Source organism: Pipistrellus hanaki, assembly GCF_964339955.1.
Source record: "Pipistrellus hanaki genome assembly, chromosome: 10".
NCBI lineage: Eukaryota > Metazoa > Chordata > Mammalia > Chiroptera > Vespertilionidae > Pipistrellus > Pipistrellus hanaki.
Window position 1 is genome coordinate 45352397 of NC_140512.1, and position 22024 is coordinate 45374420.

At 39.2% G+C, this 22024-nt stretch overlaps 3 protein-coding genes across 3 annotated transcripts; all 3 read left to right on the top strand.

Moving 5' to 3' along the window:
- Nucleotides 1-1406: 1406 nt before the first annotated feature.
- On the top strand, nt 1407-2339 carry LOC311628930 (olfactory receptor 2A7-like; the record flags this gene model as incomplete). Its single annotated transcript, XM_084896549.1, has 1 exon — nt 1407-2339. The coding sequence occupies one exon, from the start codon at nt 1407-1409 to the stop codon at nt 2337-2339; it is 933 nt and encodes a 310-aa protein (XP_084752675.1).
- Nucleotides 2340-12846: 10507 nt separating this feature from the next.
- Nucleotides 12847-13770, top strand: LOC311628932 (olfactory receptor 2A12; the record flags this gene model as incomplete). Its single annotated transcript, XM_084896551.1, has 1 exon — nt 12847-13770. The coding sequence occupies one exon, from the start codon at nt 12847-12849 to the stop codon at nt 13768-13770; it is 924 nt and encodes a 307-aa protein (XP_084752677.1).
- A 7124-nt stretch (nt 13771-20894) lies between these two features.
- Nucleotides 20895-21824, top strand: LOC311628931 (olfactory receptor 2A2-like; the record flags this gene model as incomplete). Its single annotated transcript, XM_084896550.1, has 1 exon — nt 20895-21824. The coding sequence occupies one exon, from the start codon at nt 20895-20897 to the stop codon at nt 21822-21824; it is 930 nt and encodes a 309-aa protein (XP_084752676.1).
- Nucleotides 21825-22024: the final 200 nt, after the last annotated feature.

Genomic DNA, 22024 nt, shown 5'->3' on the forward strand with positions numbered 1-22024 from the left:
AAGTCAAACTTCAGAATACCCACTCCTTTAAAAGTGGTAGAAATACTTTAAAAAAATTGATAAGCCATAAAAAAGTTAAGATTCATGATAAATATCTTTCTGTTAGAGTTAAGCTATACAATATGTTGAAGGTTCTATGAATATGAGTATATAGTTAGAGCTTTAGCTTTAGTCTAGGACAGTGGTCGGCAAACCGTGGCTCACGAGCCACATGCCTCAATCAGATTGAGGATGTTTTTAGCAAAGGCCAGCTTAGGAGTACCCTAATTAAGTTAATAACAATGTACCTACCTTTATAGTTTAAGTTTAAAAAATTTGGCTCCCAAGAGAAATTTCAGTCGTTGTACTGTTGATATTTGGCTCTGTTGACTAATGAGTTTGCCGACCACTGGTCTAGGATATTGATCAGGATTTTTAAAAATCCTGGGCTAGGGCTGGCTTTAGCTCAGCGGTTCCTTCAACTACATAAAAATCCTGGGCTATGACCTATCAAGGTATTCAACCAGCATTTACACTGGTGAAATAGAGTAGGAAATAATGTAGAAAATACCATGTATCTTGCACACTTGCCCATAATAAGGATTCAAGTGCATGAATGCATATATATATATATATATATATATATATATATAACTCTATATCTAACATATACATCATACACACACATACAGACATAGAATACAAATATCCATATGGAGGATAAGAAGGTGACAGGCAACATCTGATCATGAAACAACATGATCAGAAAAGACCATGTGGGCACAAAAGTCAAAAGACAAAGTTCTCTCTTTTACTAGTAAATCCAGATCAAGATGTGACAGTCTGTTTGCCATTTTCTCAACTTAACTCAAGATGATGCTGTCCGTAAAAATTATAAGGCTAACAAGAAATACATATAATGAAGGCACAGATTTATGAGATCACTTGATAGGAGTGTCTGGGACATGCTTCTGGTTCGTCTTCCCATCCTCATGTGCAGATAGAGATACCAGTATAAGACCACAGACCAGATTTTCAGTGTGTCTCTGTGTGCACTGCATTGTGGGAACACACACAGGCAAACCTCTGATGGGATCACACTGACCCGGAAAGTATCCTCGGCTATGAAAGCAGTTGCAGTGTTACCATATTGTGAACAGTGGTGAAAGTTTGAAAATACAGGTAAGATTTACTGAACACTGTAGTAAGAGAATACTAGCATTTAGTTTATCATAGTGAATAAAAATTTCCTTCTGGGTCATTTGCAATGCATACTATTCACGTAGTAAGTGACTAACAGGACAAAGATATCCTTGGAGATATTTTCTGAGGAAAGAAACAATGCACATATCCACCATGTTAGTCACGATAACCCTCCCCTCCGCTGAGCATTCAGCCGTCAGCACTCTTGTCTTTTTCCCAGGGAAATGGGGGGAAACCAGTCTTCAGTCACAGAGTTCCTCCTGCTGGGATTTCCCCTCAGCCCAAGGACTCAGATGCTCCTCTTTGGGCTCTTCTCCCTATTCTACGCCTTCACCCTGCTGGGCAATGGGGTGATTCTGGGCCTCATCTGGCTGGACTCCCAACTGCGAACACCCATGTACTTCTTCCTCTCACACCTGGCCATCGTTGACATGTCCTATGCCTGCAACACAGTGCCCCAGATGCTGGTAAACCTCCTGACTCCAGCCAAGTCCATCTCCTTTGTTGGCTGCATGATGCAGACCTTCCTCTTCTTGACCTTTGCTCACACTGAATGTCTTCTCCTGGTGGCAATGTCCTATGATCGGTATGTGGCCATCTGCCACCCACTCCGATATTCTGTCCTCGTGAGCTGGAGAGTCTGCTCCATCCTGGCAGTGACTTCCTGGACTTTAGGAGCCCTCCTGGCCCTAGTACATATAGTGCTACTCTTACCATTGCCCTTCTGTGGACCCCAGAAAGTGAATCATTTTTTCTGTGAAATTCTAGCGGTTCTCAAACTTGCCTGTGCAGACACCCACATGAATGAGATTATGGTTTTGGCTGGGGCAGTGTTTGTGCTGGTGGGACCACTCTCCTCCATTATGATATCCTACATTCAGATTCTACGTGCCATCCTGAAGATTCAGTCAGGGGAGGGTCGCCGGAAAGCCTTCTCTACCTGCTCCTCCCACCTGTGTGTGGTTGGACTCTTTTATGGCACAGCCATTATCATGTATGTCGGGCCCTCACATGGGGACCCCACGGAGCAGAAGAAATATCTCCTCCTCTTTCACAGCCTTTTCAATCCCATGCTTAATCCCCTGATCTACAGTCTGAGGAACAGAGATGTCAAAGCTGCTCTGAAGAGGGCGCTTGAAAAGGAGAGAATTTCATGAAAGCCTTATAGAATCAGGATACAAGTGAGCTTAAAGGGACCTGAGGACTCATGTCACCCAGTATCCACACAAGATACACAGGCATGCTCTAGGGCATCCTTTTCATCTTTAAATTTCCCTGTGACTCCCTCCCAAGAAAGCCATTCTGCTTTCCTCCCTCTCAGTGCTGCACAGAAAGTAAAAACCTCTCCCAACTATCTGCATGCTGCACACACTTTTAATATGGTATGTTAAATATTCTCAGATGAGGGAGTACATTTATATAGTCCATAATCAGGACTTGTAGACAAAAATGTAGAGTAAAACAAGATTTCAGCAGAATATTTAAAATATAGGCATTGAGAGAGATCGATTACCTAGTAGTTATTTAAATGTTTTAAACTTGGCAACTGTCATCTTAAAAAGTTGATCTACATTTAAAATATTTGGTTATGTTCCTGCATATTTCCATGATAGTTAGTGATATTTTCTAAGGCATTACCAACTTAAACTAGGAAGAACATGAGCCATGACTTTAAGGAAAAAGAAGATTAAGGATGTGACTGGGATGGAACTTGAACAAAACCCAGAGGATGTCATGCTAAAAATACACAGACATATTGGAGTTTTCTCAGTGGCTGTCTTTCTCTGCTTCTGGAGTGTAATTGGAGATTCATAGATCATGGAGATGAGAAGTAGAGAAAAGAATGGAAGTAGCTGAGAGTCCTTGGAAAAATTATACATCTCCTCTCATTGCTTTGGTCAATTGTCTTTATGGGAAATGACGAACACTTAGAGTAAACATTCTGGCAAATAAGAACAGACTGTAATTGTTGAGATGATTAGTTGACCAATGCTACTAAAGCTATAAATGATCAGAAATGATTTGCTTTTTAAACTAAGAGATTTGAGGTAAGTTAAATAACCATTTTAATCACACATGAAACTCCGACACTTAATTTTGAAGTGATAGAACACAGTAAAGAAATAGTGGAAAAGGATATATAAAGAGACTCAAGCCTTCTGAATTCTTAAACTGTATCAAAGGGGAATATTTAACTTTCAAAATAATGATGTTTTGTGAAAAGTATTTTTAAAGAGGAAAATGTATGTATTTCTTTCATACAAAGCACCCCTTTTATAAGGAAGTCTGTTGTGTAGACATTACTCTATGATCAAGCAATGATTAAAACCCATGATTTTGAATTCAAATAAAGCTGTGTGTGTGTGTGTGTGTGTGTGTGTTTTTTTACAGAGTTCTGCTATTTACTAGACATACAAACATTTATAATATACGTAAGTTCTTTGTAATTTAGATTTATTATGTGTAAAATAAATTCACTAAGCTCACAGTTTGTTGTGAAGAGGAAATGTTCTGCAAAATGCTTAGCAGAATCCACGAGTTACAATAGGAGCTCAATAAATGGTATTTATTTATATTATCCTCTACATACATTCCTCATTTTTAAAGAACAAGTACTGTGACATAAATGAGACAATGTAAAATGAGATTTGCTACTATACTAGACAAAAGCAGGACTATCACAAAAAATAGCCTTTTATGTTATGCAAATTGCCAATATTTCAAGTAATTTATCAAGTAAATGACTCAGAGTCTTTCATTTATAATATTAATTCTCTAAAGAATAATATTTAAAAGTACATGGATAAATACAATCAAAATTGCAATATATATGAATATTACACACACAAAATATGCATTCTTTTTAATTTTCCTTTTTTTCACTCATTGCTATATAAGATTCATTTAGGTTGTTTGAATGAATTCATTAATTTTAATTGTTTTATAGCATTACATTGTATAAACCTATCACAATTTATCTATTGCATTTCTGGTAGTGTATTTCTAGTTCTCTGAGATTTTGGCTATAGTAAATAGTTAGTCCATGAATATTATTGCACACAGGTTTTGGGGTACAGATGTAATTATTTCTGTTGGACATGTTCTCAGGAAAGTTCTGGGTTATGAATGCTCTAGACTTGGATCTGCTTTGGCTTGAACATTTGATAGGCTGCCTATGTCATTATTGTTATCATTTACTTATCACTTACTATGTTCCTCACACTGAGATAATGATGGTAGGACAATGGTGAGCCAAATACAGTCGACCCTTGATCAACAAGGGTTTGAGCTACATGGGTCCACTGTTATGTAGATTTTTTCAATAAGTACTGTAAAGTGTTTTCTTTTCATGATTTTCTTAATAACATTCTTCTTTTTTTTATTTTATTGATTTTTCACAGAGAGGAAGGAAGAGGGAGAGAGCTAGAAACGTCGATGAGAGAGAATCATCCATCAGCTGCCTCCCGCACACCCCCACTGGGGATGTGCCCAAAACCGATATACATGCCCTTGACCGGAATCAAACCTGGGACCTTTCAGTCCGCAGACTGACGCTCTATCCACTGAGCCAAACCGGTTTCGGCACATTCTTCTTTTTTTTAAAAAAAATATTTTATTGATTTTTTACAGAGAGGAAGAGAGTGGGACAGAGAGTTAGAAACTCAGCTGCCTCTTGCACACCCCGCACTGGGGATATGCCTGCAACCAAGGTACATGCCCTTGTCTGGAATCGAAGCCGGAACCTTTCAGTCCACAGGCCGATGCTCTATCTACTGAGCCAAATCAGTTTTGGCTAACATTCTTCTTTTGCTTATTTTATTGTAAGAGTATAGTATATAATACATATAACATAAAAATACGTTATTTGATAGAATTTTTACTTTTCCATCTTAAGCTGAGTTCTCTCTACCACTTGCTTTTGGCAACTTCAGTAGTTTCAGTAGCCTGGGTTCTTCCAATAAAACCTAATGTAAAAGCCTGTGTACCAACATTTAATTATAAATGAGAAAAAAGAGGAGTGAGACAAAAGCGTAGGGAAAGTGAGTTCCATAGTAGCCAACCCCTCCTATTCACACCTTTGTGTGATCACCTCCTCTTGACTTTCTGTGTTTTTGCAACTGATTTGAAAAATGAACATCAATTTCTCTAAAAAGTTCTAAAGTTGACAAATTAATTAATATAGCTTATAATGAGTCATTTTAATATCATAGTTAAATAGCCAAGTACATTTTATTAAACAAAAAACTGAGCAGCTAAAGGCAAATTTATTTAATCATTCCAAATTCTGCTTTTGACAGCCTCTGCTTCAGGTGGGTGGTAAGGAGTGAGGGTCCCAGGCCTCTAGTACAATAATAATAAAAATGGCTGACTTCTCAGTTGGAATTATGGAGGTCAGAGGATAATGACTAATATCTGTAAAGTGTTGAAAAGAATAACTCAATCAAGAATTTTATATTCAGAAAAAATATGCTTCTAAAATTAAGATTAAATGCACATCTTCCCAGACAGAAACAAAAATAAAAAATAAAACAAGTATAAGCAAACAAACGAACCAAACCAAACCTGAATCTTTCTTGACAGCAGGTCTATATTGTAAGACACTAAAGGATGTTTCTTTTTCTAGCTAAAGGAATGACTCTTGTTGGTAATGGGTAATAATTTTTTCCCCCTGAGTTTTAAAAATATTTATCTTTGGTTTTCAGAAATGTCACTATAATATGATCAAGTATTGTTTTATACCAACTTATTCTACTTGCGATATGCTAAGATTTCTGTATTTATGGGAGCGTATCCTTTATTATATTTGGGAAATTTTCAGAAATAATTTCTTCAAAATTTGCTTTGTCTCTATTTTATTTTTCTTCTCAAGTATATGCTAGAATACTTCTTAGCACTTTCTAAGATATCTTTCTGACTCAACTGCATGTTTCATTTTATGCCTTTTTTGATAGTTTTCTATTAAACTTCATTCAAGTTCATTGGTCTTGCTCTTTGTTGGAGGTCATCTGTTATATTTATCTGATCTTTTCTTAATATAAAATATATCTTCCTATTTCAGAATGAATCATTTGATGTTTTGTAATACTTCACTGAAATATTACATTTTTTCATTCTTTATATCTTTGTTTCCCTTTCTTAACATAAATCATATTTATTTGAAGCCCTTATTTGTAACTTCCATTACTTGTGTTATATCTGGGAATTCTGCTGTTGACTCCTATGTTATACTTAGATAAAGATTATGAAGGTTTTGTGCATTTCTCCTGAAAAAGCACTTTAAACAGAACCTCATCAGCCCCAAAGATTTAAAAACATTTTATATGCTGATAGCACATAAATTAATATCTCATGCCAGGCCTCTTTCCAAAATGCAGTATTCCAGGTAAATGTTTATTACTGCACATCAATGTGAAACAGCAGTGCCCATTGACTTCGGATCTCAATACAGCAAACTCAGTGTCCTTGAAATCACTTAAAAGGCTCCAATTATAAGAGAACTAGAGGTCCAGTGCACGACATTTGTGCACTGTGGGGGGAGTTCCTCAGCCTGGCCTGTGCTCTCTCGCAGTCCAGGAGTCCTCGGGGATGTCCAGCTGATGGCTTAGGCCTGGCCATCAGGCGTACGCCCGGCTCAGGGTTTCTGGCTGAGCAGTGCTCCCCCTATGGGAGCACACTGACCACCAGGGGGCAGCTCCTGCATTGAGCATCTGCCCCCTGGTGGTCAGTGCACGTATAGAGTCTGGTCATTCTGCCGTTTGGCCAATTTGCATATTAGCCCTTTATTATCTTATTTAATAAAAGAGTAACATGCAAATTAACCATCACCCCGCCACACCCACAAGCCATGCCCACCAGCCATGCCCACCAGCGAATCAGGAGCGAATATGCAAATAAACCCAACCAATATGGCTACAGCCACAGAGAGCAGGAGGGAGGCTTGGGTTTCCCTGGCAATGGAGGAAGCCAAGCTTTCAGCCTGCCCTTGCCAGCCTAGGCCTCCACTCAATGCTACAACGTTTCAGTGATAGAAATTACATAAATCCAAACAGAAATGGTGGCAGCCACAGAGTTGTAAAGAGCAGGAGGCTAGGGTTGCCCCCAGCAATGGAGGAAGCCAAGCTTTCCTCACACCCTGGCTGGCCCAGGCCTCCGCTTAAGGCTACAAAGTCTCAATTATAGAAGATAAATAAATCCCAGATACCAGGGCTTCTGCTTGGGTCACCAGGGGGCATGGCCAGCCTGCAAACCACCACAGGCCCCTCACCCAGGCTGTCCCATGTTCCAAGGGAACCCCCACCCTGATCCCGGACATCCTTCAGGGAAAACTAGCCAACCCTCACTCGTGCATCAGGTCTCTATCCTATCTAATAAAAGAGTAATATACAGATTGACCATCCCTCCAACACACAAAATGGCTGCCCCCATGTGGACACAAGAGGGCTGCCACAGATGGCCAGCAGGGGAGGGCAGTTGGGAGGGACCAGGCCTGCAAGGGAGGGCAGTTGGGGGCAATCAAACCTTCAGGAGAGGGTAGTTAGGGGTGACCAAGCCTGCAGGCAAGGGCAGTTGGGAGGGACCCAGGTCTGCAGGGGAGGGCAGTTAGGGGCAAACAGGCTGGCAGGGGAGTGGTTAGGGGGTGATCAGGCTGGCAGGCAGAAGTGGTTAGGGGCAATCAGGAAGGCAGGCAGGTGAGCAGTTGGGAGCCAGCAGTCCTGGATTGTGAGAGGGATATCTGACTGCCCATTTAGGCCCAATCCTGGTCAGACATCCCTCGAGGGGTCCCAGATTTAAGAGGGTGCAGGCTGGGCTGAGGAACACCCCCCTACCCTGGTGCACAAATTTCGTGCACCAGGCCTGTAGTATAAGATAAGCTTCAATCTCTATAAATTTCCAAGTAAAAGTAAATATTTGTAATGGAAAATTTTGAGAATTTATTTCACAACACTTTTCAGTAGGCAAAGACTGTTTACTGCCTAGGGAGAACACAGTCCTTTGAGGCACTTGCCTTAACAAGCTCCATGGGGGCCACACACATCATATCATGAAACTTTTAAACCATTCTCAAGGGGGTATGGAGGCAGGCCCAGCCTCAAGATCAACCTTTCAGAAGTCCAAATATGAGGTAATTGTACTGTGGTATAACCTATAACATATTACTTAAACCTGTTAAATTTTCATGACAAGATCCTTCTGAGTCGGGTAACCTGCCATTTTTCCTGAGTTCTCGCTTTTCTGCATAAACACCACACACACACACACACACACACACACACACACACTCATTCACACACACACACATTTACATTCACACACACACTCATTCACACACACACACACTCATTCACACTCAGATACAGAGCTGTAAGTCAAGAGCAGTGGGGCAAGTTTGTCCTACTCTGGGAAGACCTAGAATGGTGGGAAGAAGCGTTGTAATTTGTTCCCTGGACTCCACAGGTATATGTGTGGTGATGGGTTGGCTTTGGGCGATGCACCCTTGCATCCTGTTCTCGAGGTCAGGACAGAAAGGGAGTCACTGGACTGGCTTCAGGCAGTAGGCACTTCAGCTCCAGCCTTTCCTCTCTCTCAGTTTTCTTGTACTCTCAAACCCAATTCGAGGGAAATACGATCAAGACTATCCTCCTTTGTACAAATTATTGTTTGTAAGCTGCTTAATGATTTACAGAAGAGCAGGACATAAGGCTTGCAGAAATCCTTAGGTTTAGGAAGAAGAAAAAGCTATCTTTCCGAAGACCCTTTCCTTGCACTGTGCTGGGGGCTCAGAGTAACATCTGATACCCAGGCTGTCAAACAGACTTCTCACTCCTCTTAGAACCCTCTCTGGTCACACTTATGGGGAGGGGCTGCTTCCACTAGTTGTCCCTGTCTCATGGTATCAGCCTGAAAGGGGCACAAAAGCCACCTAATACTGTTGCCCCCTTTTACAACGGAAGGTGAAGCTAGAGGTGTTACACAATTTTCTTTCTTTTCTTCCTATGCTAAGAACCATTTTCTCCCACTTCCTAGAAATATCCTACAGCCAGGAAAGGGAGAACATGGGGGCTTCTTTTCTTTGCTGCCCATTATGGAGGAGTTAGGGAAGGGCAGGAGCAATCCTACAGGGATGTGATAAAAATTCCATTGTTTTTTTCTTGTTTCAGTGAAGGTGGTAGAGGAGTCAGATTAGCTTTTCCTGATTCAGTGTTCCAGGTACACTGCCCAGGGATGGTTGGCCCGATTCCAGGGAGAACCTGTGTCAGATCCCAGGATGGGATCATGTGGCTACCATTGTCACTCACATATTTGTTTGGTTTTTAAAATTTCACCTTTAACCTGTGTGTGTCTGTGTGTGTGTGTGTGTGTGTGTGTGTGTGTGTGTGTGAGAGAGAGAGAGAGAGAGAGAGAGAGAGAGAGAGAGAGAGAGAGAGAGAAAGAGAGAGATTCATGGTCAGAGCACATGCTGAGATTGCAGGTTTGATTCCTCGTGGTTGGGGTGAATGTGGTAAGCAATGATGTTTCTCTCTTTCTCTCTTCCTTTCTCTCTCTCTAAAATAATAAAAACATCTTAAAAATACTTACAAATATTATTATTTTTACTGCTCAAACATACCTTCCTCTATTTACTTATTATTTTCAAAAGGTTTAATTTTATCCTTTTAAAATACCATAGTAATTATTTTATAGCCCATATGTATAAGATTTGCCAAATATTTTCTAAATTATGTTTTTATATTGTTTTCATATATTGACTTACCGTGGGCTCATTTTTATTCTTATTGAAGGATATACTTTATTATTATACTAGGGATCTCTAGGTCCTCAGTACCTTCTTATTTGCATATTTAATAATGCTGTACTTTGCCCTAATCATTCAGGATTATTCTCAACAACATAAAAATTTAGAATAGCATTCTACTCCTCTCAGTAAATTAAAGATAGTAGCTTATTGTCTTCAGTCCCTTTCTTGCTGTTGAGAAGTCACTTTCAGTTGAATTGTTGTTTCTATAAATATAATTGTATTTTAATTACCTTTGATAACTTTTACTATTTTCTATTTTTTTGCAAAATTAAAAAAATATATTTTCATTGATTTCAGAGAGGAAGGGAGAAGGAGAGAGAGATAGAACCATCAAGGATGAAAGAGAATCATTGATTGGCTCCCTCCTGCACACCCCACACTAGTGATCGAGCTTGAAACCCTGGGTAGGTGTCCTGATCAGGAATTGAACTGTGACCTCTTGGTTCATAAGTTGGTGCTCAACCACTGAGCCATGCAGGCTGGGCTACTATTTCCTCTTAATCCTGGAAAAAGTAAATTATATAAAATAGTTGAACAAAGACTGTTTAAGAGTCAAATGAAATTATAGCTCCTATCAAATATCATAAACCTGATGAAATAATAAAGGAACTATAAAGAAGCAAACAAAACAATAGATGTAAAAAGAATTCACTTAAAAATCTTGAAAAGCAAAAAATAGTCATTAATTTTTTTAAAAAAAAATGAGGCAGATAGGATAAATTTCAACTTGTTGTCAGTCATAGAAGAACTGTATAATTAGAATATAGTTATGAAATGTCTAGAACAGTGTGAAGACAGCAAAAGAGAAAAATATCCAAAAGGATAATTAATTAAGAGACATCAGATAGGTTGACTGACTGCATCATTGTTTGAATCGGCATTCCAGAGAGTGTAGACACAGTGAAATTTAGAAAATGGAAGAAAAACAGTAGTTAAAGAGATAGGGGGGATAAATGGTGATGGAGGGGACTTGAGGTGGTGAACACACAGTACAATATACAGATAATGTATATGGAATTGTATACCTGACACCTATATAACCTTATTAATCAATGTTACCCCATAAACATGTCAATAAAAACATATAAAAGAATTTACATTCATTGAGAATTTATTTTTTGTTTATCCTACTAGAGGCTGGATGCATAGGATAGAATTCATGTAAAAATATGCCTTCCTTTTCCCAGTTTCTGGCATCAGCTCCCTCTGGCACCCAGGACCTGGGCTTCCCTTGCAGCCCTGGCTTTCTCCGGTAGGTCGTCTGGTCTAATTAGCATATATGCTTTTATTATTATGGATTCTTTTCTCATAGTATATATTTTTATTTAAAAATTTATGTCCTCTTTAGTTATGAAAAATTCTTCATTTTGCTTGAAGGTACTTTTATATTTTTTATTGCACTCATTAAGTGGAATTGCTTTTTTTGCAAGTTAAGGACTTAGGTCTATTTTTAATTTTGTAATATTTTTGGCTAAATCTCTTTAAATAATGTTTCTTTACTATTATTATTTTGCTTTAGAAATTTTATGATATCTAAGTTTAGCCCCTCAGTCTATTATCTGTGTCTCTAAACTCTACTTTCAAAAGTGTATTCCTTTGTCTGCATTAAAATCTGGGTGAACTTAAATGTGACTTTCCAGTATATTACCTCTCTCTTTAATGTTAGATGTAGAAAGTATTCCCTTTATTGATTTAAAAAAAAATTTGTGGCTATATTTTCATTTCAACGGTTTGTAGTTAATCTGTTTTTATATACTGTTTATATTTTCATGGCTACATTGTTTATTTTTCTTAATGTAATAAGCATTTTAGTCACTCTGCCTTTTAAAATCTATTGAACCATCCTATATTTTATGCATTTAATTGCATCTTGAGTAAATTAAAGTTTCTAATTGTTTACTTTGTTTTTCCTCTTAACATAAAATTTCTGTGTTTTCAAATTTTCTTTCACTTGATTTTAATTTGCTTTTTCAGCCTTTTCTCTTTCCTTGTCTTGTGATTTGAGTTTTTGTTGTTCCTCACTTGGGTCCGCACTCCCTAGTGTAGAATCAGGTCCAATGAAAGTGTCTCAGGCTTTGGTGATTTAATGAGAGAGCAGTAAGCATATTGACTTTTTTATAGTCATCTTACCCAGAAGCCCAGTAGCTGTTCTATACCCCTTCTATGGCCCCAGCCCAAGGGCTTAGTTTCAAGGAACCATATTTGTACCCTGCCTCCCAAAACTTGCTTTGACTCCATCCAAACTGAGTTCCAGGTAGGACTCTATGCTTTCATCCTGGGAACATGTTATCATATTCCTGATTTATTTCTGGTATGTGAAATAATTGTCTCATTTCAAATTCTGGCTGTCTATTAGGGTTTGCAGTTTATATTTTGATCTGTAATTTTCATGTCTTTCAAGTAGAAGAGAACTAAAGAACTCACCTTGAGCATAGCTCTTTAAACTAAATATACAACCCAATAGTGTAAGTGCAATGATAAAATTAAGTGCCACTAAGCTTCAATTTCTGGGAGAAAACAGAGATTAGCGTTAAATGATTTGTCTCTTCATAAAATTCAGGTGATTATTGCTTATAATACTTCGCATGGAGTATCAAAGCTTTTATTTTTTAAAGGAAATCCAAAACCCTACTTTTCATGTGAAATCTCCCAATTTTTAATATTCATCAATATCAAAAGTTTTCAAATATCTCTAAATGCCACATTTGCAGATGAGCATCACAGGACTGTGGGCTGGATTGAATTACTGATTTATGGCTTCTGGCATAGATTCTCTCTGTATGAGCATATCATGTTTTTTCTTTTCCACTTCTCAGCTCTGAAGTTTCTGTCCTAAGTGCAGCGTTGTATTTGCCTGTCAGAAGAACATGGGGAGCAACCAGACATGGGTCACAGAAGGTATCCTGCTGGGCTTCCAGGTGGACCCAGAACTTGAAGTTCTCCTCTTTGGGTTCTTTTTGCTCTTCTACAGCCTCACCCTGATGGGAAATGGGGTGATCCTGGGGCTCATCTGCCTGGACTCCAGACTGCACACCCCCATGTACTTCTTCCTCTCAAACCTGGCCATCATTGACATGTCCTATGCCTCCAGCACTGTTCCCAAGATGCTGGCAAATCTTGTGATGCAGAAGAAAACCATCTCTTTTGCTCCATGCATTCTCCAGACCTTCCTGTACTTGGCATTTGCTGTCACAGAGTGTATGAGTTTGGTGGTGATGTCCTATGATCGGTACGTGGCCATCTGCCACCCCCTCCATTACTCTGTCATCATGAGCTGGAGAGCATGCATAGGGCTGGCTGCCGCTTCCTGGGCATTCAGCTTCCTCTTGGCTCTGGTCCACATTACTCTCATTCTGAGGCTGCCCTTTTGTGGGCCACAAAAGATCAACCACTTTTTCTGTCAAATCATGTCAGTACTCAAATTGGCCTGTGCCGACACTAGGCTCAATCAGATTGTCCTGTTTGTGGGCTCTGTGTTTGTCTTAGTGGGGCCCCTCAGCTTGGTGCTGGTGTCCTACACACGCATCCTCTTCGCCATTCTCAGGATCCAGTCTGGGGAGGGCCGCCGAAAGGCCTTCTCCACCTGCTCCTCCCACCTCTGCGTGGTCGGGCTCTTCTTTGGCAGTGCCATCATCATGTACCTGGCCCCCAAATCCAGCCACTCTCAAGAACAAAGGAAGATTCTATCATTGTTTTACAGCCTTTTCAATCCTTTGCTGAATCCCCTGATCTACAGCCTGAGGAACACAGAGGTGAAGGGAGCCCTGAGGAGACTGGGGAAGAGGAGATAACTGTGAGGGATGGCTTGGCATATTCTGAGGGTGTAAGCTCATCCTTCTGATTCTGGGACCTTGAATGCCCTTTTGAGCCTTTTACTCATCAACCTGGAACTCTTTGTTTTTAGGCTTCTTATAAAATGAGAAAATAGCCAAAACTGGTTTGGCTCAGTGGATAGAGCATCGGTCTGCAGACTGAAGGGTCCCAGGTTCGATTCTGCTCAAGGGCATGTACTTTGTTTGTGGGCACATCCCCAGTGGGGGGTGTGCAGGAGGCAGCTGATCGATGTTTCTCTCTCATCGATGTTTGTCTCTATCCCTCTCTCTTCCTCTCTGTTTAGTGAAAAATCAATAAAATATATTAATTCTCACTGCAACTCTCATGGCTTTAAGGGCTTTGTTCCCATCACTGGGGAGTTGAGATAAAACAGGCAGCTTTTAAACATTTTTATTCTTTCAGTTCCGAAGAATGGCAAATTACATTTCTATATTTATACATTGCCATCAAAGGATAGGGACGTAGGGGAGTTACATGAAATTCATTGGTGATAGGTTAGGGAGGTGGGACAGAGCGAAGCAGGGAAACCTCTGGGGTAGGGTAAAAGGTGAAATGATGGACATGAGCTTCTTTTACAGAGATGGATACAGGATACTTTAACATAATTAACAGTTGAAAATTAACTGGATAACAATAACAATGAGGGAATGTCTTGAGGCCATTTGTTGTGCCCTGAGGGGTCTGGAGTAAAAAGGAAGTTACAAGTTGCCCAGATATCTCACAGATAAGTTATCTTAGAGGCAGGAAGGAAGGTGGGCTCAGTAAAGATGGAAGTTGATCTTTGTCAGGTGAAATATCTGGGACATGACTACCCACTATAACCTGTTTGTAGTTAGATATTAAATTTTCAAACCATCTTTTGTGGTTATTTGCAAGACTGCCACGCAGGCCTTCCCTGAGCTTGTCAGGTTAGCATGTGGCTCTTTTCTTTCTCAATAGGTTCTGTGAGGCTCCTACCTTGAGAGATCAAGAAATCATAGCTCTTCTGCCCAGCCCCACTCCTAGAATGGAGACAATTCCTTGGGTACAAAACCACTCTAATGTGGTGGTTTCACACCAGAAAGGCTAGTCAAGGAGATCCAGGCTAGTACTTGGCACCCCCACTCCTTGCTGAGAGCCCAGTTCCTACAATGGAGATGCCATTCAGGGAGCAGTTTGCCATGGTCCCCACAGGGAGCTAAAACAGTGGCCCAGAGAATTTGGCTGGAGGTAAAGTAGCCATCCTTCAAATAGATGGTAATCTCTCCTACTGGAGCTGACTTCATTTGCAACAGATTGGAGAAATTCAAGCCTAAAGGGCTCTCTCAAAAACAGCCAGAAGTTCTGGTGAAAGACATCTGGGAAGAGATTGATAGATCCATTGGAGATACTGTAAGGCTAAACTGTTGGCTGGCTAATTTTCAGGCAAGAGCTGGAGAAAGAAGTAGCTGAGAGGCACCCTTTAGGGGTCAGAAGGAATCTCAAATACGAACTAACCAGCGGATCCCAAATTTGATTTGATCTTTTTCTTTTGCAGTATATGTCCTGGGTCATTACTGAAAACAATAGGCTGATTAGCCCTCAGTTAGTGTGGAGTTTAACAGCTGGGCATGGTCAGTGACTAGGCAAAGAGAACCTGTCAAAACCACCCTCATCCCAGGATGAATGTAGGTGTACCCAAGATTGCACTTCATGAGAAGCAGCACCCTCGGATGTGATCACTGAAGTACAGTGCAGGGGAGAATACACTCCACTAAAATAACGCAGACTATTAATAAACAAATAAATAAGTAACCAAGAAGTTAACAATAGAAAGCTCCAGAAGAGATGTGAGGAAGGTACGGACCCAGGGTTTTATCTAAAACTTCCCAGTGTTTGGTTCAACAGAGGACACCTGGCTTTTATTCTTCTGCATTCTGTCTGTTGCAACATCTCGTCATGTTGCTCTGAGCTCCACTGTGCTCTCAGGAGAGAGTGAGGATGAAAAAGGCAGAAAGTGTCTAAATGTTATTGTGAAAGTAGCTTTGACCTCATAGACCCTTTGAAAGGTTCTCAAAGATTCCCAGTGGTCCCTGGAGCACACTCAGAGAATTCATAACAGGGTGCTTAAGCTTCAATCTCCACATCTGTAAAGTGAAAATTATAATCAGATGGAATTATGCTGTCAATATATGGTATTTAGCACCTTTTCTGAAACATAAAAAGGACTCAATCATTGTTGCTGATGGATATTATAATCCTTCCTCCTTTGTACCTGTCAACCCTGACTGCAGTGAGAGAGACCCCTGCTTGGGGGAATTGTTCTCTCTTAGGGTTGCCCTAACAAGTTTCATGGGAACCCACATCTCAACCACCTAAAAGTCCTGGCCTCTTGTGTACCTTCATGGGGATTGTAGAGAAGCATGCATTCATAAAGCTAATGATCATAAGAGTTTGGGTACTGTAATTTGTGGTACCTGTCTCAGGTTTAAAACCCTTGAGATATCTGAAAGTTTATGTAGCAACAGAATGCTGCTAGTATTTTTCCTAGTATTTTTCCCCCTAGTATTTTTCCTCTGAGGACAATCAGACCCAATCTCTGCTCTCCTTCAGAGAGAAAATTCAGAGATTTTCTTTTTTCCCTCTGAGAGAAGATAACTAGGTAGGACAACTTATGATCCTTCTGGGAATTCGAACTCTCAATAGAAACTAAAGAATGTTTTTAATTCATCCGATTCTAAAGTTAAAGCTGTGCACTTGGGCTTCTCTGCGAAACCTTCACCAAGACGCCTGGATCCTCCTGTACTTGAATTCAAACTCCCACAAGCTTCTGAGGCAGCAGGACACTACACCCAGTTTAGAGGTACATCTCTTAGCTCTGGGGGTTTATTCCAGATCAGAGAGATGCTTGTGAGAAAACTCAGTGCTAGGATCTCCTTCTGCAGAAGTGGGGAATTCATGCCGGGATGTAGGTTTCAGTGCAGGTAGCTGGTGTAGGCAAGGACAGCCACAAAAACCACTTGGCTGTGTGGACAGGAATGACATTGCTGGGTGGTCTTTCCTCCTGACTTGTATTGTGCCTTGCAGGTAGATACTGTATAATAGGTACCTGGATTTCTTCTTTGTTCATCTTAAGGAACTTCTGCCTACTGTGCTGTGGATAGGGGCCTTGACCTCCTGATGTGCCTGTGTGATGTTGATCACAGCCAGCACAGCGTCTCCGTGAGAGGCTGTGTATCCAGGCATTGTCTCTGAGTGAGGGTCTGACATAGCCAGATTTAATGAGGTTCCGTATTACCTCGCCTAATGATGTCCAGGGAAAGTTCTCTCAGTGGAAAAGAATATCCTATAAGAGTTTCAGTAAGTCATTTCTTTACTGAAACAGTGTAAGGTATAAGTTTGCAACCTATTATTTCCTTTCCTGACCTTCCCATGTTATCAGCATATCAGGATGATTATCAGATTGGAAGCTACAGTATTTTATGTAAATACTTGAGGCCTGATGCACAAATTTGTGCACTGGTGGGGTCCCTCAGCCTGGCCTGTGGGGACTGGGCCAAAACCGGCTCTCAAAGTTCTGGCTTGCAAGGGATCCCACTGGTGCACAATTGGGGCTAGGGAAGGATAGCAGGAGGAACCAAAAGAGGACTGGCCCCTCTTGCCCAGTCCCAATCAGCCGAATCCCAGCACCAAGCTAAACTACTGTTTGGAGTGCCTGTCCCTGGTGGTCAGTGTGTGTCATAGTGACTGGTCGCACGGTTGAGTAGATGGTCAGACACTTAGCATATTAGGCTTTTATATATATATATATATATATATATATATATATATATATATATATATATATATATATATATCTTTCCTATCATAAAAGAGGATAGGTTGAGTGCCCAGACTCCTGACAAGTGTTGGAGCGATAGAATAAAGCTCCACAGATCAAGAAAACACTTGGAGTTACAGGACTGCCCAGATGAGGAAGTGCTCATACTGATCACACAAACCTTTTGTTATTTGAGCTTCAAGTGTTTTATTCACTCTACTGGGAAGGTGGAGTTTTAGGCCTCCCATGGCTTTTTCTTTTCTATTTATGCAACATGTTTAAGTGATATGGTATTCTTTATATAAAAATTTTGTTTAACTTGTAATTCCTGCATAGGCAGAAACCTGCCCCTCTTATTAATATATAATAAAGAGTCATATAATTACCATTCACCTAGAAAACAGAAGTTCTTCTCAAGCCAGAAATTGGAATCAAGGAGAAAATACTAGATTAGACACTACATGAGAAATCCATATCTCTGTTTATAATAATGTGGATGTAAACTTGATTACTGAAATTAGGATAATTTCTTTCACATGGACCCATATGGAACCTGGGGAATAAGAGACACAAACTAATGTCACATACTAACTAGTAAAATTGTGCCATTTTCTTCAAATTAGAGGGTAGGTATCTCAGGTAGCAGGGAGAATAAGAATAAGAATAAGAATAAGAATAAGAATAAGAATAAGAATAAGAATAAGAGAGATTTTTCAGCCTGGTAACCAAATAGCTACATACATTATAAGGCAGGTGGTATTTAAGCTTTGTGGAGTATTAATTTCCATTTATCATTTTTTCTATTTTTCAGTTTTTGGCATCAATCTGAGATAAGAATGAAGCTAAGGAAGTTGATAATGAGCAGGCTTTCACCTAAGCATTAAAAGAGGATCAACGCTCCTTTAGCAGCCAGCATGGTAGGAATAGCCATAAAAGTGGGACAACCACATAGGAAGGTAAGTTTAGGATTTAGGGAAAAATAACTGTTAAGTTAGACACCCTTCCACGGGTGCTTTCTGACAGAGCTGTCTTTATACATCTGGGATTTTGTTAGATACTGAAGGTAGAGAAATATATACATTATATGACTGATTTGACTGAGCATTTTCAAATCTCAGAATTTATTATAAGGATTCATGAAAAAAAACAAAACAAAAATACAATAGTGTGCAGCTATTCAAAGCATGCTTCATAGAAATACTTTGACATGAGGAAATAATTCCTGGTGTGTTTCTAAATGAAAGAAGTAGATAAATACTTTTTGATATGTATATATTTAAATTCATGATATATATGAAAATAAATACACAGTAAAAAGGTAAAACTATATATATAAATTATTAACAATGATTACTTTTGGCTATTTTCAGGGTATTATCTTCTTAGTCTTCAACAGGGTTTCATAATGTTTTTCTAAGAAGCTTTTGAAAGTTGATGTCAAACTCTCAGACCAGGTAAGAACCGCCTTATTCAATACAATGAACCATATTTTTAAAACCTTAATCTCTAAAGTTAAAATGTTCAAGAGGCTAATTTTCTAAATATGAATTAAACAAAAGAATAATACAACCTTGATAATTAATGTGTTATTACAAATATATATTTTGCCTAAAAATAAACAACTAAATAAAATGAAGATTATTTTCTTTAATGTTAATAATGTTAATTTAGAGAAATAGATTGGACTTCATTAAAAGGAAGTCAGTTAAGCTGCTTTGATAGATACTGAAGGTAGAGAAATATATACATTATATGACTGATTTGACTGAGAATTTTTATAAATATAAGAATCTGTTATCCCAGTAGCAACTTGTATTCCTTATCAAATTATATGATTGTTTTTTAAAAGAGGACACCAGAAATATGGCAGAAATCATGATAAAAGTATAAATGATTAAAATCTAGATATTCTTTTATAAATATGACTCTTCAGTGAAGTAATCAGATTTTTTACTGAAGATCTCTCTTTGGAGAAACGGCTGTGTCTGAGGCTGAGGAGGGCAATGTATAAGAAAAGTGTAAACCATCATATAAGAAGTGAGGGAGTACTTAAAATTATGGAAACATGTTAACAGGACAAAAGGGCAAGCTTGGAGGGTTTATATCTAGAATAATTAAGCATGAATAAATAATAATAACAATCCCTTGATACAAATTCATGAGTCCATTCTGATAGAAAGATAACAGATACAGATGCAGAAGGATAAATAGATAATTGATAGATAGGTAAATAGATGATGGAGCCTTTCCTTAAAGGGAAATTGACAACCAATAAATATAACAACAATAATGGAGTAAGAACACCATGTTTGCAATAATTATTACTAATAACTGAGCCAGGCAAGATAATCAACAGGCACTGAAATTAGTGATTAGAAAGCTTTATGAAGAACAGAATATTTTATAGTAATTTTAATGGATGGTCCAGAAATTACATCAGTGAAAAAAGATAATGGTTTTGTAATGGAGATATTTGGGAGGCACCATCTTCACCAACTGATGCAAGTTAGCATCACCAATAATAGAGCAAATGAACATTAAGCACTTACTCATGGAATACAATTGAGAATGCTTATTTTTCCTGAAGAAAGTGAATAATCTGAATAAAAATGAGAAGCTTCATACAATTTCAATTTGGGGAACATCCTACTAAAGAACTTCTCTATATTCATCCAAAATTCAGTGGTCATGAAGGGCAAAGACAGACTAACTAGTATTTCAGGTGAAAGGAAATTAAAGATAAATGACATTAAGTATAATATGTAATTTTGGATTGGGTCTTGAATGGGGGAGTAGAGAGAGAATATTATAGTTTAATGATTTGCATCAATATTATATTGCCTGATTTTGATAATTATATTGTAATTATATTTGTGAATGTCTCTTCTTGGTGAAAAAATGGGCATTATGTCTACACTTTAATCTCAACTGGTTCAGACAAAGTAATAACCCTATGTAATAATATAGAGAAAAAGAGAATGATAAAACAAATATTAAAGAAATATTAAAATTTGTTGAATCTGGGTATCTGGGTATAGTGGAGTTCTTTGTTCAATCTGGGTATCTGCATATATTGGATTTTTTTTTTGCATAATTCTTGACCCTTTTCTGTAAGTTTAAATTTATTTCATATTAAAAGTTAAAAATAGTTAACCAATTTTGGGGGTAGGAGAAGCTTTTTAACAGGGACAAGTATATAACTATTCTATGAGCTCATTTTGAGATAAATAACTCCAATTTTTGTTGATTATCCAGCTTTGACCTTTTCTCACATTTAAATCCCTGAACAGCTGTCTTTATGGAATGGGGGGCAACCAGTCCTGGGTCACAGAGTTCATCCTGGTGGGATTCCAGCTCAGTGCAGAGGTGGAAATGTTACTCTTCTGGATCTTCTCCCTGTTCTATACCTTCAGTCTGTTAGCAAATGGCATGATCTTTGTACTCATCTGTCTGGACCAGAGACTACACACCCCCATGTACTTCTTTCTCTCACACTTGGCCATCATTGACATATCCTATGCTTCCAACAATGTCCCCAAGATGCTGGCAAACTTAGTGAACCAGAAGAGAACCATTTCCTTTGTCCCATGCATTGTGCAGACATTTTTGTATTTGGGTCTTGCTGCTACAGAATGCCTGATTTTGGTGGCGATGTCCTATGATCGGTTTGTGGCCATTTGCCACCCCCTCCAGTACACTGTCATTATGAGCTGGAGAGCTTGCACAGCCCTGGTCATCACTTCCTGGTCATGTGGATTTGTCCTGGCTTTGATCCATGCGATTCTCCTTGTAAGGTTGCTTTTCTGTGGGCCCCTGGAAATAAACCACCTCTTCTGTGAGATCCTGTCTGTCCTCAAGCTGGCTTGTGCTGATACATGGATCAACAAAGTGGTCATCTTCTCTGCTTCTGTCTTTGTCTTAGTCGGGCCGCTCTGCTTGATGCTAGTTTCCTATATACGCATCATCTGGGCCATCCTAAATATCCAGTCAAAGGAGGGACGCAAAAAAGCCTTCTCCACCTGCTCCTCCCACCTCTGTGTGGTTGGACTCTTCTTTGGCATAGCCATGGTGGTTTATATGGTCCCAGAATCCAGTCAACGAGAAGAGAAGGAGAAAATACTGTCCTTGTTTCACAGTCTCTTTAACCCAATGCTAAACCCCCTCATCTACAGCCTGAGGAACACTCAGGTGAAAGATGCCTTGTATAGAGCACTGCAGATGAGGTCCATGTGAAGGGTAGATAGATGTTCAGATGCCTTATGAAATATGTGGTTTGGTGAAGGAACACTCGGAAAAATTTCCCAATTAGAAGTTTGATATTAAAATGGTAATTATTCAAATTCTAGCTCTGAAAGTAGGATAAAACTCCACAGAAGAGCATATCTCCTAAGGTCGAAATGTGACAACTAAATTATCAGAATATCTGGTCTTTC